General features: G+C 47.6%; 1 protein-coding gene across 1 annotated transcript in view; it reads left to right on the forward strand.

Annotated features, from left to right (window-relative positions):
- LOC133381288 (zinc finger protein 585A-like) overlaps positions 1–17509 on the forward strand; it is a 91405-nt gene extending 73896 nt beyond the window's left edge. Inside the window, exons 9-11 of the mRNA XM_061620210.1 lie at positions 11812–11817; positions 15577–16942; positions 17271–17509. Coding sequence (XP_061476194.1) covers positions 11812–11817; positions 15577–16942; positions 17271–17425 — 1527 coding nt within the window. The 3' untranslated portion in view covers positions 17426–17509. The remainder of the gene's footprint in view (positions 1–11811; positions 11818–15576; positions 16943–17270) is intronic.
- Positions 17510–19301: the final 1792 nt, after the last annotated feature.

Below are 19301 nucleotides of genomic sequence, written 5' to 3' on the forward strand. Positions count from 1 at the left end.
TTAATGTATTTTAAGATCTGTTTTTATGATGTTTTAAGGTGTTTTTAGCAATTTGTTTGCCGCCCTGGGCTCCTGCTGGGTTCCTCCCTCCCCATCACCTCCCATATCTTGCACCTTTGTCATAGACTGGTAGAGTTGGAAGGGGCCTCTAAGGCCATGGAGTCCAACCCCCTGCTCAATGCAGGAATCCAAATTAAAGCACACCTGACAGGTGCCTGTCCAGCTGCCTCTTGAATGCCCCCAATGTTGGACAGCCCACCACCTCCCTAGGTCATTGGTTCCATAGTCTTACCACTAACAATTAGGAAGTTTTTCCTGATATTCAGTCAAAATCTGGCTTCCTGCAACTTGAGCCCATTATTCTGCGTCCTGCAATCTCGTATGATTGAGAAGAGATCCTGGCTCTCCTCTGTGTGACAACCTTTCAAGTACTTGAAGTGCTATGATATCTCCCCTCAGTCTTCTCAAGGCTAAACGTGCCCAGGTTTTTCAGTCTCTCACAGGTCTTTGTTTCCAGTTCCCTGATCATCCTCTGCAGCCTCCTCTCCAGGCTTATTTCTGTTCCTGTTGCTGCCCTCTTTCAATATTGTTTCTCCCTCTACTTTTTGATTGGAAAGTCCTCAAGGTTGGTGTCCAAATGGCTGGTGTTGATGCCAAATTCTACACAACTTAACTGAAGCCAAGGAAGTTAAGGTGGCAGCTGCCTGAGCTAAGTTCAGCCTGATGCAAGTTACTGTCATTATTTGTTGATCACAAGCAGCAGCAACTTAGCCACGATTTGCATCAAAACCAGGGAGATCAGCGAGCAGAGAAGGAGGGATAGAGCCAGTTTGTTGTTGCTCATCTGCCCTCCCCCATGCCCCACAAATCTCCCTCTCATAACCCTAGAACTCCTGGAGGTTCAGTGAAGCTGAATGTTGGAAGATTCTGAACCGACAAAAGAGAATTCTTCACGCAGCGCATAGTTAAAACTATGAAATTTGCTCCCACAAGAGGCAGTAATGGCCCCCAACTTAAAAGATTAGACAAATTCATGGAGGATAAACCGATTGGTTTCCAATAGGAAAGGGTATGAGATGGGTGTATTTTATCACCCTATTTGTTTAATCTGTACGCAGAAGATACCATACAGAAAGTGGAATTGGACCAAAATGAAGGAGGTGTGAAAATTGGAGGGAGAAATATCAATAATTTAAGATATGCAAACGATATCATACTACTAGCAGAAACCAGTAATGATTTGCAATGAATGCTGATGAAAGTTAAAGAGGAAAGCACAAAAGCAGGACTACAGCTGAACGTCAAAAAGACTAAAGTAATGACAACAGAAGATTTATGTAACTTTAACGTTGACAATGAGGACATTGAACTTGTCAAGGATTATCAGTACCTTGGCACAGTCATTAACCAAAATGGAGACAATAGTCAAGAAATCAGAAGGCAGCTAGGACTGGAGAGGGCAGCTGTGAGAGAACCAGAAAAGGTCCTCAAATGCAAAGATGTATCACTGAACACCAAAGTCAGGATCATTCAGACCATGGTATTCCCGATCTCTGTGTATGGATGTGAAAGTTGGACAGTGAAAAAAGCGGACAAGAGAAAAATCATCTCATTTGAAATGTGGCGTTGGAGAGCTTTGTGCATACCATGGACTGTGAAAAAGACAAATAATTGGGTGTTAGAACAAATTAAACCAGAACTGTCACTAGAAGCTAAAATGATGAAACGGAGGTTATCATACCTTGGTCACATCGTGAGAAGACATGATTCACTAGAAAAGACAATAATGGTGGGCAAAACAGAAGAGAGTAGAAAAAAAGGAAGGCCAAACAATAGATGGATTGATTCTATAAAGGAAGCCACAGACCTGAACTTACACGATCTGAACAGGGTGGCTCACAACAGATGCTCTTGGAGGTCCCTGATTCATAGGGTTGCCATAAGTCGTAATCGACTTGAAAGCACATAACAACAACAACAAATGGAGGATAAAGCTATCAATGGCCCATAACCATGATGGCTGTGCTCTGCCACCACAGTGGGAAGCTCTGCTTCCGAATACTTATTGCTGGAGACCACAGGAGGGGAGAGGTCCTGTTTGTGGTTGGCCACTGTGGGAACAGGATGCTGGACTAGATGGCCCATTGGCCTGATCCAGCAGGCTCTTCTTATGTTCTTAAATCGCTCCTGCAAACTTCAGTGGGGTTCTTTGTCTTCGAAGCCATTAGCAAAGCTGTGAGGCAGAAAGGACCATCAGGCTGTGCAGGGGGAGAGAGGGGCACGGGAGGGCAGGAGGGAGGGGGCTTGGGAGACCCCAGCCGTGCTGATCCCTCCTTCCCCCAGTCCCAGCGGTCTACCATCCGAGTGGTAAGTGAAACAACAAAGGTTTTTTAAAAAAAGACAGACCAGACAAGATAGCAGGAGGGAGGAGGAGGGTTAAAATGGTGGGGGGACGGGGGGGCAGCCCCACCGATCAAGCACAGGCTTCGCTTGCAAAAGTGTGTGTGTTGGGGGGGGGAATCGTAAGGCTTGCAGAGGGGGAGGCGGGAGCTCGGACCATTCAGCGCTCCGATTGGGTCCAGGAACTGCGCTCCGGTTCCTAAATAGGCGGGAAATTTTAGAAGCGGGGTCTGGGGGGGGATAAGAGAGAGACTGTTAGAGGGAGAGGGGCTTCGCCATTCATTCCCCCTGAAGCGAAATAGGCCCGGAGAGGTGGAGACTGGCGCGCGCACAGGACGAAGAGGTGCAACGTGAGGGAGATGGAGGGCGGTGGGGAGAGAAAGAGAAAGGATGTGCTGTTTTCCCTCAATGGAGCGAGAAGGGGGGGTTGAGGGGAAAGGAGGGAAGAGACCCCCCCACTGGGAATCCAGAGGCGGGGGCCTCATTCAGGCAGCCTGGCTGCAAAGTGCGGCCCCAACTCCTGCAGGGTCTCCATTGCAAGGTCATTTTTCGGAGCCTCCCCTCCGCAGAGATCAACGCATCAGCCCTCCTCCCCACCCCCTCAAGAGGATATGTAGGCCTGGGCCGAGAGAGGGAGGGGGGGCTTGCGGTGACTTCTCTGCCCCAGATTCGGAGAGAGGAAAGGGATTTTAAATGGGGCTGGGGGCTGGGCGCCAGGGATAGATAGACATTGGGAAGGGAAATCGGCCTGGCGAGAAAATGCACCCAAAGGTGGGGCTTGGGGGTTGAGGATGGGGAACCACGAATGTGCCATTTCGGGGGGGGAGAGAAAAGAATCCCCCCACATCCTAGTCCCCCTCTTGGAATCCATAGATAAGGGGCTGATCAGATGGGGTTGCCTTGGCAGAAAGGAAACAGTCTTGGGGGGGATGCACTTTGGGGGAGTGGGGGCTGAAACTGACCAGGCGCTTCATGGCCTCCTAACAAATCTCAAGGCAGAGCCTGGAAGAAATACATAAATAATAAATGCCCCCTCAGATGGACTCGCTGGGCAGACAGCCGAGGTGGGGGAGTCTTCTCCAGGTCTCCCCTTCAGAGCCGCCAGGTGGATCTCAGCTTCTCTTGCGGGATGGGCCCAGCCGAGCGGTGCTGAGGGCCTTTCTCTGCTGAGGCTGGCCTCCCCGCTGGCCTTGGAAACATCCGCTTTGGCAGAAGGCCCTCCTAGTGCTCAAGGGGGTCTGAAGGACAACTCCTGGGCAATGCTCCCAACAGCCTTGCAAGGTGGGCCAGCCAGGACAAGAGCCTGTGCATAATGCAGGGGTTAGTGCAGGTGGTGGTGATGGAGGGACATGTTCCAGTCGTGACAGCCACGTTCCACCCTGAGCAAGCCTTCCCTGGGACCACTTTCCAGTGGTTGGCAGCCCCAGGGGGAAAGTGTGGGTGGAACAGTGACCTTACACTAGGCCACATTTTAGCCACACAACTGCAGGCAGCACTTGAGGGTGCATAGCGCTGGCCTGAACCAGGAATACCCAGAATCAAATTCACAGCTCACTAGTGAGCTAGTGACTGTTTCTCAGCTCAGCCTACCTCATTGGACTGTTGTGAGAATAAAGGGACAGCCTTTATGGACATCCACTATGTGTGAGCTTTCGCATCTGTGCAAGTGTGTGTGTGTATCGATCTTGTTATTAGAAATACTTTCCATGTAATACTGACCTATGTCCAAAGTGATCCAGGATCAAATTCCTGCTCAGGAGTGAAATCATGTCGGTGACCTTGGCCCCACTGACTGTGTTGTGAAGACAAAGGGAGGAGGGTGTCAAAATATGTTTCCCACTGCAAGCTGATTAGAGGATGGCCTTGTTAGAAATATAAAACATAGGAAGCTGCCTTATACTGAGTCAGACCGTTGGCCCATCCCGTTCAGTATTATCTACACTGACTGGAAGTGACTCTCCACGATTTCGGGCGAGGAGTCTCTCCCAGACCTACCTGGAGATGCCAGAGCTTGACCTGGGACCTTCTGCATGCAAGGCAGATGCTCTACCACTGTGCTATGGCCCCTTCCCTTAAAATATATGGATTAAAATCTAAGTAAATAAATATTACTTGCCTATAATGTAAGTAAGAATGCTGTTAAGCTTTCCACCATATGCACCCCCTTCTCAACAAAGCAGCCTTCTATAACCTGGTGCCCTCCAGGTGCGGTTGGACTGCAGTTCCCATCAGCCCCAGCCTGCATGTCCAATGGTCAGGGATGATGGGAGTTGTAGTCTACTGGGTATTCAAGTGGATGATACCAATAAAGCATCCTGCTATTTTTTAACACAGATGTGTTGAAACACTTTCCTTGCCCAGTGAGCTGAACCAGACTTCATGCAACTCAATATTCCTTTCTGCATATTTCTGATGGAAAGAATGAAGGCTTTTTGCCTCTCCAGGAAGCTCCAAGATGGAGTCGTTGGCCTCATCCACTCCTCCCTTTCATGTACTGCCTTCAAGTCGATCGCGACTTATGGCTACCCTATGAATAGGGTTTTCATGGCAAGCGGTATCCAGAGGGGGTTTCCCATTGCCTTCCTCTGAGGCTCGTCCTCCCCAGCTGGCTAGGGCCTGCTCAGCTTGCCCCAGCTGCACAAGCCAGCCCCTTCCTTGTCCGCAACTGCCAGCTGGGGGGCAACTGGTACTCTGCAGCTTGCCCATGGCTGCACAGGTGGCAGGGCACGTAACCCCTGAGCCACTCACTGTGGGGGTGATCTTTAGCTGGCCCTTGACACTCAGGAGACACGAGCGGGGATTTGAACTCACAGACTCTGGACTCCCAGCCAGGCTCTCCTCCCCACTGTACAAAGCCTATGTAGTGCCAACTGTCAGGGACATTATATTCGATTGTTATTCGTACTGGTTAAGTTGTTATTCTGTGCCCCAGACCTGATGTAAAGGGCCCAATTTAAGGGCTGTGTTGGGCAGGTGTCAAGGTGGACGGGTCCCAAGCCCACGGAATTCAGAATCGAAGACAAAGGTGTGCTTGTATTTCTATTAGTTTAATAGATGGTCTCGGCTCAGAGCACTTCATGAGTCAACTTAGAGGTTATACAGGAATCAGCATCTCTACAGAACTTAACTAGGCACGACTAGACCAGGCTACAGACATTGTCGCAGCAACTAGTCATGCCCCCTCACCAACCTTAAGTAAGGACGGGCAGGTGCCCTACTTGCGTGGCCTGCCAGTCACTACAGAGAGCGCACGTGCAAACGAGCGCTCCGCCCCAGAGGGATAGCGAGAGCTCGCTGAGATTGCCAGCTCAAGCGTCCACAGGTCCACAATGTGGGGGCTGGACCACTTCGACAATATCTTCCCCCTTGGGAGGGGGGCTGTGTGGTGGCAGCAGTGGAATGAACAATGAAGGGGCTTGAACCACCTCAGCACGGTCCTTCTCCCAAGGAGGAGCAGAGCTGCACGATAATGACTGAGCGAGTAGGGAAGGGGGCTAGGAGAGGGTGAAGAAGCAACTTCCTGAACAGGCGGTGCCTCCTCAGAGACAGGCAAGTCTATAGGGCCTGAACTGTCACTGTCCATGGCGTGGGAGTCGGCAGGCTCAAATGCACCCAAAGGCACGTCATCAGCGCTTTCCTCCAATTCCCAGTCTGACTGCCTGTCGTCACTCACATCAGTCCATGCCTTTTCAAAGAATCATAGAATAGTAGAGTTGGAAGGGGCCTAATAAGGCCATCAAGTCCAACCCCCTGCTCAATGCAGGAATCCAAATCAAAGCATTCCTGACAGATGGCTGTCCAGCTGCCTCTTGAATGCCTCCAGTGTCGGAGAGCCCACTATCTCTAGGTCATTGGTTCCATTGTCGTATGGCTCTAACAGTTAGGAAGTTTTTCCTGATGTTCAGTCGAAACGTTTTCCACGGGACTCATGACAGGTGGGGTACAAGGTGCCAAACAACCAGGGTAAAACCAGCCCTGCCGTGTAATACTTCTGCCACCACTCTTTATGTCCTCCTCTATGTGAGCCTGGAGACTCCCAAGAGTCTTCCCAGATGCCCTTTGAGATTCACCAGGAGAAAAGCTAAAGCCAAACTCTGGCCCTGATCCTCAAAGCCTCAACAATTCCTCAGTAGCTATGAGCCAAACAGTTAGGTCTGCACTTAAAAGCAAATCTCATCAATGAAGCACACCAAATCTTAAGAGGTAGGTTTTATTAAATATTTTTTAAAATGTAGCAGCATGAAAATATAGGAATCCACATCCAGTGAAAGTATACAGATTAAAAAGATGTTACAAAGAGCGACAGTACATCTAAGGGCAGATTACAAAGCAAGACAAAAATAAAAGAAACATTGCTAACTTGCCTTTTTCTAAATATAAACCATATTAGAGCATTTGGCCCCAGCAACCAGCAAGTAACATGGTCTCAGCATCCAAGATGGGGATCAAGATGTGGGGCAGGGAACAAAGGATCCCCAAATATTTTTATAACTCAAGTTTAACAATAGCAGGCAGATTTCTGGACCAATCAAAGGGGCAGTTGGATTCTAGACCTGAACATACACTAACCAATCAGAGGGATAGTTGTTTGGGACTTCCCAGGCTTGGGGTGTACATGAAAGCCTCGCCACACAAGCACTTAACTCAGGATTTCTTGACAGCAGGAAGGAAAGGTCTTGCAGAAGCGGGAGTGGAGATGAGATGGGAGGGGGACCAGATTGGCTGGGGGATGGCAAAGGAGGCCAAGATCCTCCTTCCCCCAGGTACGGAGAAGAGTCTGCAAGAAACTGGGGTAGTGGGGGCTGCATGTCAGTAGGGCAATGGAATCTAATCCAGGTTTTCCCCAGAGCTGTCCAAGATGCTGAAAGCTATTTTAGGACTAGGTATCAGCACCTTGGACAGCTCTGGAAAACCCCAGAGTAGATTCCATTGCCCCACTGGCATGGTGCCACCAGCCTCCACTGGACTGGGGAGGAGTCTGAAAGAGATTTAGGGCCTCAGTGTTAAAGCCTCTTGGGAGTTAGACATCCAGAAGCAAACCGAGCATGAAGACAAATAGGTGAAAGCGACGTGGACAAAACTTCACACTGCTTATTTCTTTATTATTTGATTTATATCCCGCCCTTCCTCCAGCAGGAGCCCAGGGCAGCAAACAAAAGCACTAGAAAGACTTTAAAACATCATCAAAATAGACTTTAAAATATATTACAACAAAACATCTTTAAAAACATTTTTAAAAAAATGCTTTCAAGACATCTTTAAAAGAGAAAGGTTAAAAACATTGTTTTTAAAAAAGGTTTGAAACATTAAACAGCAATTCCAGCACAGATGCAGACTGGGATAGGTCTCAAAGGCTTGTTGAAAGAGGAAGGTCTTCCGTAGGCGCTGAAAAGATAACAGAGATGGCGCCTGCCTAATATTTAAAGGGAGGGAATTCCACAGGGTAGGTGCCGCCACACTAAAGGTGTGTTTCCTATGTTGTGGAGAACTGACTTCCTGATAAGATGGTATCTGCAGGAGACCCTCACCTGCAGAGCGCAGTGATCACCTGGGTATATAAGGTATAGCACAGTGGGGAGGAGAGCCTGGCTGGGAGTCCAGAGTCTGAGTTCAAAGCCCCACTCGTGTTTCCTGGGTGTCAAGGGCCAGCTAAAGATCACCCCCACAGCGAGTGGCTCGGGTCATGTGCCCTGCCACTTGTGCAGCCGTGGGCAAGCTGCAGAGTCCCAAGAAGCCTAGTTGCCCCCCAACTGGCAGTTGCAGAGCAGGAAGGGGCTGGCTTGTGCAGCTGGGGAGGACTAGCCTCAGAGGGAGGCAATGGTAAACCCCCTCTGAATACCACTTACCACGAACACCCTGTTCATAGGGTAGCCATAAGTCGGGATCGACTTGAACACAGTCCATAAGGGATAAGATGGTCTTTCAGGTATCCTGGTCCCAAGCTGTATAGGGCTTTGTACACCAAAACTAGAATCTTGATGTTTGCCCAGTAGCAAATGGGCAGCCAGTGAGCAGTCTTGCCACCACATTTTGAACCAGCTGCAGCTTCCAGACCAACCTCAAGGGCAGTCCCACATAGAGTGCATTACAGTAATCTAGCCTGGAGGTTACCAGTATGTGGACAACAATGGTCAAGCTATTCCAGGCCAGAAATGGCTGCAGCTGTCTTACCAGCCAAAGCTGGTAAAAGGCACTCCTAGCCACTGAGGTCACCTGAGCCTCTAGTGACAAAGATGGATCCAAGAGCACCTCCAGACTATGGATCTGCTCTTTCAGAGAGATTATGACCCCATCCAAAGCAGGCAACTGACCAATTATCTGAACTCGGGAACCACCAACCCACAGTGCCTCCGTCTTGCTAAGATTCAGTCTCAGTTTATTGGCCCTCATCCAGCCCACCACCAAGTCCAGGCAGTGGTCCAGGGCTTGCACGGCCTCTCCTGATCACGTTACAGAGAAACAGAGCTGGGTATTGTCAGCATACTGCTGACACCTTGTCCCAAATCTCCTGATAACCACTCCCAAGGGCTTCATATAGATGTTAAACAGCATGGGGGACAAGATGGTACTCTGCAGCACCCCACAGCACAGCTGCCAGGGTTGTTGTTGTTATATGCCTTCTAGTTGATTATGACTTATGGTGACCCTATGAATCAGCGACCTCCAATAGCATCTGTCATGAACCACCCTGTTCAGATCTTGTAACTTCAGGTCTGTGGCTTCCTTTATGGAATCAATCCATCTCTTCTTTGGCTTTCCTCTTTTTCTACTCCCTTCTGTTTCTCCCAGCATTATTGTCTTTTCTAGTGAATCCTGTCTTCTCATGATGTGTCCAAAGTATGATAACCTCCGTTTCATCATTTTAGCTTCTAGTGATAGCTCTGGTTTAATTTGTTCTAACACCCAATAATTTGTGTTTTTCGCAGTCCATGGTATGCGCAAAGCTCTCCTCCAACACCACATTTCAAATGAGTTGATTTTTCTTTTATCCGCTTTTTTCACAGTCCAACTTTCACATCCATACATAGAGATTGGGAATACCATGGTCTGAATGATCCTGACTTTAGTGTTCAGTGATACATCTTTGCATTTGAGGACCTTTTCTAGTTCTGTCATAGCTGCTCTCCCCAGTCCTAGCGTTTTTCTGATTTCTTGTCTCCATTTTGGTTAATGACTGTGCCGAGGTATTGATAATCCTTGACAAGTTCAATGTCCTCATCTGTTGTCATTACTTTAGTCTTTTTGACATTCAGCTGTAGTCCTGCTTTTGTGTTTTCCTCTTTAACTTTCATCAGGGGGCAGAAAGACAGTCACCCAATGCTATTCTCTGAAAACAACCTTGGAGATAGGATTGGAACCACTCTAAAACAGTGCCTCCGATACCCATCTCACCAAGTCGGCCCAGAAGGATACCATAGTCAATGGTATCAAAAGCCGCCGAGAGATCAAGTAAGAGTAACAGAGTCTCACTCCTCCTGTCCTTCTCCCGATAAAGGTCATCCATTGTTAGATTTATATCCCACCCTTTCTCCCAGTAGGAGCTCAGGAGCTCATAACATTTCAACCCCTAAAATGCCAGTTCGTATGAAGGATGACATTCTTCCCACCCACTGTCTCTCCCCTGCAGGCGCTTGAGAGCCCCTCCCTGCCTGAAAGTGCATCCTGGCAACAGCTCTGAGAATCCCGGAGGCAGCCTGCTTTGTGCTGCCGCCTCCTTTGTCTCCCCCACAGACAGCACAATGGCCTCAAAAGCACCCTACGGATCCTCTCGTTTTGGGGGTGGAGTGGAAAGAGGTGCTTGGCAGCTACCTCAAATAACGGAAGGACGGATGGTGGGGGAGAGGCAGCAGCTTGGGCACCTCTCTGTATTTAGCGGGGGTCTGCAGGACTATGCCTTTTTGCTTCTCCTTTTGACGCTACATAAGAAGAGCTCTGTGAGATCAGACCAAGGGCCCATCTCATCCAGCGTCCAGGAACTGGTACGCAGAACCATGCTGCCTCCTGACAGTGGAGGCAGAGCATAGCCATCTAGGCAGGAGCCATTGATAGCCTTATCCTCCACAAATTGGTCTAACCTCTTAAAAGCCTTCCAGAGTTGGCGGCTGTCATTGCAAGATCTCAGAGTGACCCAGGCGTGGACTGCCTTCAAGTTGATCCCAACTTATGGCAACCCTTTGAATAGGGTTTTCATGGTGAGCGGTATTCAGAGGGGTTTACCATTGCCTCCCTCTGAGGCTGAGAGGCAGTAACTGGCCCAAGGTCACCCAATGAGTTTCATGGCTGTGCGGGGATTCGAACCCTGGTCTCCCAGGTCGTAGTCCAACACTCTAACCACTACATCACACTGGCTCTCGACCTAGGCATAAGTCCTGATAAAATAACTCCTTTCAGACCAGGCAAGCAGTGCGTGTTGGAGATATTACTTGTTCTTCTTTTTCCAGGGTCTGTTCTGTCCAGGGCATGGTGACCTTTCAGGAAGTGGCTGTGTATTTCACGGAGGAAGAATGGGCTTTGCTGGATTGTGGCCAAAGAGCTCTGCACAGGGAAGTTATGGAGGAGAATTATGAGACTGTGGCCTCTCTAGGTAAGCTCCCCCTTTCCCCCCTCTTGACTCATAAATGTCAAAGGTGTGCATTTAGAATTTGCACTGTTTATTCTTGTGCTGCAAGGATGCTACTACGGAAGCAGGTATCTGGGCCAGGGGAGGGGGACCGCAGCTCAGTGGGAGGGAACTTGCTTCGCACACAGAAGATTCTTGGTTTAACACCTGGATGGCCACTGTGAGAATAGGATGCTGGACTAGATAGGCCATTGGCCTGATCAATAGGCTCTGATGTTAACACCTGCCATCTCCAGCTGAGAGTGGGGGGGAGGAATGATATGGTAGCAGGTGCCAGGAAAGGTCTTTGTCTGCCCGAGATCCACTGCTTGTTGCAGTAGGCAAGGCCAGGCCAGATGGACAAAGACTGACCTGGTATAATGCAGCTTTCTATAGTCTTGGGGCTTTTTCATCACTCACTTCAGTGGAAGCTGGTGGCTCCACATCAGCGGGGCAGTAGAATCCACTCCAGGTTTTTCCAGGAGCTGTCCAAGGTGCTGAAACCCAGAGTGGATTCGCCTGCCCGACTGACATGGAGCCACCAGCTGTCACTGATTCACGGCAAATAGTTGCCATCCCTGCCGCCTTCTGCCACTCCCGGCCCATAAGACGTACCTTGCAGAAGGAGAAGGCATGTGCTCCCAAGCCCCAGCAGAGCATCTTCTCCTGAATCCTCTGCAGGCTACGGACACTCTGGCACTTGTAGTCTGAACCCCCAGTGGGAAGAGATGCTCCCCTGGCGTATGGCAGCACCCACGGCCTTCTCTCCCTTCCTTCCTCTGCCCAAAGGTAAGTTCTTGTCTTTGAAGCAGGAAGAGGTGGAGGGGGCAGTTTGCAGAATCAAGGTGGGCACCACCATGCTTGCATTAGGCTGTGTGCAGGGCTAGCAGTGCCTGGATCCTGCCCGCAAGCATAGAAGTTGGGGTTCTTGCCTAGGTTCATGACATCCCTAGGGGTTGGAAAACATTGTTGTCTTTTACAAGTTGTTTTGTATTTGCATTGAGGAAGATTCCATGGTTGTTCCTGATTCATGTTTTTTCCAATTCATTATTTCTGTAGCAGGTGCCAATGGGAGTTGGAGGGGGGAACACTCTCTGTGATAAATTTCTCACTCTACCCCCCCCATACACACACACACTTCTGGACTCCTTTTCATGTACAAATGATAACAGAAACTGGAAATTAAAATAAGGCTGCAATTCCCCAGCAGGTTTACTTGGATGGCGTCTGTATATTTTACAAATATCTATTTGAAATTCTTGTATCCTGCCTTTTCCAGAATTTAGAGTTCAGGGGTTTTGGAGCAAGGTGTCTCCAGCACGTTGATGATCCTCAGCTCTGTCTCTCTGTTCCATCAATCCCAGGAGAGGCACTGAAATCCTGAACCCATGTCTGGACACAGTAACGTTGTTGGAAGTGGGCCAAACAAATTGAAGCTGAATCCAGACAAAATAGAAATACTGTGGGTAGGCAGTTTCTGTGTTCAGGAGTTGGCAGAATTGCCTGTTCTTAAAGGGACTGAACTCCCCCTTAAGGAGCAGAACCTGTTAAATTTCATTATGTTGTTTTCAGCCCAATGCTCCAGCCTATCAAGATCGCTTTGAATTTTGTGTCTGTCCTCCAGGGTATTAGCTATCCCTCCTGGGCACCTGGGCAGGGAGGACCAGAGGGTGGCTTCTAAAACACCATCCCACACAGCCATTGAAAGAGAAGAAAAGGGAGCAGATGTGGAGGCTACAATTTCTGGGGACAGACCTCTGGATGACAGGATAGGGAGCAAGAAATATGTTTCCCAGCCCTGGTGGGAAACCCTGAAGAGGTAGAACTGGGGCACGTTGAAGCTGCTGGGTCAGGCAGGAAAACAGCCAAGGCAGCAGGCAAGAGGGAGCACTGGAAATGGCTTCCAGGCAAGTGGAACAAGGATCTCTGTTTCAGCTTACAGGGGCCTAGGGAAACCAGGAACTACAGCAGAGCCTTTAAAAGGCTTTTTGGCAGTCCAGAACCACAGGCAGGGAAGGAAAAGCAGGGCAGGATAATGAAATCACACCCTGGGTGCCATCTGGGGATAACTGATTCAGCAAGAGCAAGTTCACGCAGGTTTCTGGCAGCAAACGGAACCGTGCAGACTAGAGCCCAGAGTGGGACCCGAAGCTCAACTTTGCACTAAAGCTTCAAAGCCAATTCAAACACTGATTGGATGAGAGAGGCGTCTTGCCTGGCCAGCCTCGCATAGTAGAATTATGTGCTTCGTGGTACTTCATGACAGGATGGGAGACAGGGTCCAATCCACCCTGATCTGATTTTGTATTGTGGAGACAAGTGGTGTTAGGCACTCTCTAGCCAGCTTGATTGGATTTGGACCCGAAGAAGGGACTTCTCTCCTGAGGGGCCCCTTATGATGGCGGATTAGATTGCATTGCAAAAGGTCACACATGCAGTGCATGAGACTTGCAATATCGCCTTAGTTGAGATGACCAATTTCACTCCTTAGGCTACTTTTCCCACCAGGCCTCCTGCGGCCTCTTTGCTCCTGCTGCAAAGTGAACCAAACTGAAGCCATTTTTACGCTCATGTAGGCAATATTGGGATAGAGGGTCTCCCAGGCTCGTATGCTAGTAGCCAGCCAACAACACCTTTGCCCATATCAACCTACCTATGCTTTAAAACCAGCAGATGTGGCCTTTACGTGGGATGAGATGCATGGTGTAAAGGAGAGAGCTTTTTCAGCGACGACTTCTTGTGCATGGAACTCTCTCCTTACTGAGGTGCATCTGGCCTCATCTCTTTATACTTTCACGCAGTCGGTCAAGATGCGTCTTTTTTGGTGGCCATTTGGAAGAGCAACCACATTGCTGCCGGTGCTGCTGCTGCTGCTGCTATTCAGTGGTGGTCGTCATTCAGTAATTCCACACACACACCCCAAACAAGAGGGGAGGCTACTCCAAAGAGCGTTTTGCAGCTTTAGAACAGTCACCATACTGCCAACAAGGCAACCTTCGCACTCGGGTTCTGCTTCCATTCCTTTCGTAGGCACCTGGTTGGCCACTGTGAAGAGAGGGTGCTTGACTAGATGGGCCACTGGCCTGATCCAGCTGGCTCTTCTTAGGTCCTCGATGCCTGCATAATTTGGGTTCAAAACTAACTAGCTTCTCTGTTTCTTTGAAAGAAATTTCAAAACTGCATTTCTTCCCTTGGCTGGCAAGACAAGATCACAATGGACGGGGCCCTGATGAGCAGGAGAGGTCAGCAGGTATGGATCTGAAAAATATTTTGGGCAAGGTTGTAATGGAAACAAGACAATGAAGGTTTCCAGTGAAATATTATTTATTTGTTAAATTTATATCCCACCCTCCCTCCTAGAAGGAGCCCCGGGTGGCATACTGTATATCCTGCCCTTCCTGCTGTGTGTTGATTGGTAAGGGATTCCCTTACAGTTTAGATCATCATCTCAAACTTGTGTGTTGGCCCTGGGACATCCCTGTCTTAGATCAGTGGCAGACCACGTGAGTTCTAGGAAGAAGTTCCTAGGATTAATCCCTGGAAACTTCTGAGTAAAGCTTGGAAGGGTCCTCATCTGAAACCCTGCAGAGCAGGTAACAGCAAGGGTAGACAGTACTGAGCTGGAGGGTCTAATGAGCTGATTCAGTATAAGGCAACTTCCTATATTTCCGTCTGGCCACCTCGTTTGACTTTAGTCAAATTCTTAGGAAGCAGTGAGCTGTGCCCAGTATGCCTTTTCTGCAGCTTTGCTGCATTTCTCTTCTCCCTCCCCCTGCTTCTTTTGGCATATTCTTTTTGAAAGGTATACTGCCGTTATATCGCAGTAGAAGGAAAACCCAGACATGTTGCGGCCCTGGGATCCTGCTGGGAGGAAGGGCGGGATAGAAATCAAATAATAAATAAATAAAATACGGGCATATTGACATCAAGTGGCCCCCAAACTATGGAATGATCTTCTTGACGAGGTGCGCCTGGCGCCGACACTGTTATCTTTTTGGCACCAGGTCAAGACTTTCCTCTTCTCCCAGGCATTTTAGCATGTGTTTTTAAATTTTTTTGTGTGTTTTTAAATTTGTATTTAATGTTTTTAATTGCTGTAAACCACCCAGAGAGCTTTGGCTATGGAGCAGTATATAAATGTTGTTGTTGTTGTTATTGTTAATAACAACAACAACAATAATATAATATTTTTTTAAAAAATTGGCATATGAACCTGAAAGGAATTTATGTTGTTATGTGAAACTGTAGAATATTTCTGTACCCTTGGGGGAGAATCGCGGAGATGCAAAAACTGAGAAGCAGCTAATTGGGCTTGATCTGTGATGAGTGTTTTTGCCTTGAAATTCCAACGTGACTTTTTTTCCCCTCCCTCCTCCCCCTCAGCAGATGACAGGCAGAAAAATGAGAACTATAGGGAACCACAGACGGTGTCATTGGTAATAGCCGGGCGTGAACAACAAAAAGAGATGTTTGGAATTCACAGGTCACCAAAAATGTCTCAAAGAAAACAGTCAAAGAATTCGAGTAAGAAATCTACTACCTTTCAGACTTTGCATCAAAGAACACACAGAGGGGAGAAACCATTTAAATGCATGGAATGTGGAAAGAGCTTCAGTCAGAGCAGTAACCTTACTTTCCATAAAAGAACTCATACAGGGGAGAAACCATTTAAATGCATGGAATGTGGAAAGAGCTTCAGTCACAGTAGTAACCTTACTTTCCATAAAAGGACTCACACAGGGGAGAAACCATTTAAATGCATGGAATGTGAAAAGAGCTTCAGTCAAAACAGTAGCCTTATTAGGCATCAACGAATTCACACCGGGGTGAAGCCATTTAAATGCATGGAGTGTGGCAAGAGCTTCAGTCAGAGCAGTAGACTTACTATACATGAAAAAACCCACACAGGGGTGAAGCCGTTTAAATGCATGGAGTGTGGAAAGAGCTTCATTGAGAACAGAAGTCTTCGTGTACATCACAGAACGCACACAGGGGAGAAACCATTTAAATGCATGGAGTGTGGAAAGAGCTTCAGTGTGAGAAGTAACCTTACTTTTCATAAAAGAACTCACACGGGGGAGAAACCATTTAAATGCATGGAGTGTGGAAAGAGCTTCAGTCAGAACAGCAGCCTTATTAATCATCAAAGAACTCACACAGGGGAGAAACCATATAAATGCATGGAGTGTGGAAAGAACTTCAGGCAGAGCAGCACGCTTACTTTACATGAAAAAACCCACACAGGAGTGAAGCCATTTAAATGCATGGAGTGTGGAAAAAGCTTCACTGAGAGCAGAAATCTTTATGTACATCACAGAACACACACAGGGGAGAAACCATTTAAATGTGTGGAGTGTGGAAAGAGCTTCAGTCAGAGCAGTAACCTTACTTTCCATAAAAGAACTCACACAGGGGAGAAACCATTTAAATGCATGGAATGTGGAAAGAGCTTCAGTCAGAGCAGTAGCCTTATTAGGCATCAAAGAACTCACACAGGGGAGAAACCATTTAAATGCATGGAATGTGGAAAGAGCTTCAATCAAAGCAGTAGACTTACTTTACATAAAAAAACCCACACAGGGGTGAAGCCATTTAAATGCATGGAGTGTGGAAAGAGCTTCACTGGGGGCAGAAGTCTTCGTGTACATCACAGAACACACACCGGGGAGAAGCCATTTAAATGCATGGAGTGTGGAAAGCCCTTTCGTGAGAATCGTATCCTTATTAGGCATCAAAGAACTCACACAGGGGAGAAACCATTTAAATGCATGCAGTGTGGAAAGAGCTTCAGTCAGAGCAGTACACTTACTTCACATAAAAAAACCCACACAGGGGAGAAACCATTTAAATGCATGGAATGTGGAAAGAGCTTCAGTCAGAGCAATCACCTTACTAGGCATCAAAGAACCCACACAGGGGAGAAACCATTTAAATGCATGCAGTGTGGAAAGAGCTTCAGTCAGAGCAGTCACCTTACTTTACATGAAAAAAAAACACGCAGGGGAGAAACCATTTACATGCATAAATTGTGGAAAGAGCTTCTGTCAGAGCAATAACCTTGTGTGTGTGTTATGTGCCTTCAAGTCTATTATGACTTATGGCGACCCTATGAATCAGCGACCTCTAGTAGCATCTGTCATGAACCACCCTGTTCAAATCTTGTGAGTTCGCTTACTTTACGTGAAAAAAACCACACACGGGAGAAACCATTTAAATGCATAAAGGGTGGAAAGAGCTTCTGTCAGGGAAAAACCATTTAAATGCATAAAAGGTGGAAAGAGCTTCTGTCAGAGCAGTAACCTTACTTTACATAAAAGAACTCACACAGCTGAGAGACCATTTAAATGCATGCAGTGTGGAAAGATCTTCAGTATGAGCACCACCTTTTCATCAAGAACACACACAGGGAAGAAACCATTAAAATGAATGGAACTTGGAAGGAATTTCAGTGTGAGCCTCACTACATCTTTAAACTAGAGGACTGGTGGAATTTAGGTGGACCAGTATAGTATCTAGCAGTATCAAGTGTGTAATTTTAATATTTTGGGCCACAAATGTTAGGAGAGCAGGAAAATCCAACAAGTTTGGGAGTCACTACAGCTAATCAGCAGCCAGTATGAATCTCCTTGCATGATAATTGGCTCCCACCATTGATTGTTGTGGCAAGGAGAGAAACACAAGGAGAGAGTTAATAGTTAAGAGAGGGAAGTTTACTGAGAAGAGGAGAGACAGCCAACCTTGATTTAAGAGGGGGCTTGCATCAGAATCTTACTAAAATGAAGGGCTTTAAAACAGTCCCACGCAGACCCATGGCATCCAACTTGGAGGGTAGGTGAAGACAGCCGCATGGGGCAGTGGGGAGGTTGGGACTAAGAGTGAGACAAAGCACGTTTTCTCACAGAAGGGGGAGGAAAGAAGGCAGGGCTGTGGAGTCGGAGTCAGGAGCAATTTTGGGTGGAGTCGGAGTCTGTAGAAATGTACCGACTCCGACTCCTTCATAAATGGCCTGGGGCTGATGCGAGTTTTTAGTTCAAAAAAGTAACTTTTCCAAGCTCTGGATTCACGTGGTGGTGATGAAATGCCTTGTGCTACCATTTTACTACAGTAAATTTTACAGGTATTATGTGTGAGAGAGAAGTCCTCTCAGCTGATGTGCAAAATGCAGGAGGAAGAAACCTGCTTTTTGCAGATCAGCTGTGAGAGGGATCACTTTTGGAGGCAGCAATACCTGTACAATACCAGCTTCTTTGTCCCCATCTCCCCATGGGGAGAGGAGAAACAACCACTTTGCTAGCTCTGTTTGGTGCTTCGGGAAGTGCGTAGCCCAGGGCTAGCAATTCCCCATGTGCAGCTGTTTCCAAGCACCTGATGGCTAGCGGGATGTTGTGGCTTGGGAATCCCCTGCAAGGGGGTTTGATAAGTGGGTTGGATAATGATGTCATGCGATTGACAGGTGAGTGCCCCCAGTCACTTGACAAATGGTGGCCTGTGAGGCTGATCCTGATGACTCATGAAGGGACTCTGGACTTCTACGTTTGCCACTACACTAGTTGGCACAAGTGACCTTGGGCCTATATTCTTTATTTAGGAGATAGAACAGGGTACATATTGCCCCCAAAGAACACAGAAGTGGGTTCACTGACTTGAGAAAGTAACCGCAAGGACTAGGAAATAGGATTTAGTGATTCCCTCTGGATATGCGCCAGATAACTGCCTAAGAACAATGAACTGACTTAGAGGGGACTGAACAGTAAAGGGACCCCAAATTTAGCTGGTCCAGTCATGATCCTTGGATCTCAAATGGCATGAGTGATGAACGTTAGAGCTGAACCTGAAGAATGCCACACCTGTAAGACTGGGGTATCAAACCTCAGGAAGGTGACCTCTTGTGGGAAGACGTCCCATTATTTGGAAAACATAGCTAGCTCTTCGCTTGTGTGTGTGAGTGTAATTTATTGCTTTAATCATTAGATCTGTCTTCTGAACTAGTAAGTATAACCTTAATTAGATTTCTTTTTACTACTGTTAGTTAATTTTAATAACTGTTAGATTTCTCTTCTGTAATAGGGAATATAATTTCAATAAAGCTTTTATTCATTTTATTGCTGGTCTAGTGGTATTTGTGACAGTACTTTACCATCCTCGGACCCAAAATCTAGGCAGCTGAAGGACTGTCAACAGTCACATTAGACAAATTTCCCTCATGGGGCACTAAATTAAAATCCTTCATTGTGGCAGGCCAGCCAGGAGGGTGAGAGAGTTTGGTTTTATACCCTACCAACAGATAATTTTCCTGCCTTGT

This window comes from Rhineura floridana, chromosome 3, assembly GCF_030035675.1.
Source record: "Rhineura floridana isolate rRhiFlo1 chromosome 3, rRhiFlo1.hap2, whole genome shotgun sequence".
Taxonomy (NCBI): domain Eukaryota; kingdom Metazoa; phylum Chordata; class Lepidosauria; order Squamata; family Rhineuridae; genus Rhineura; species Rhineura floridana.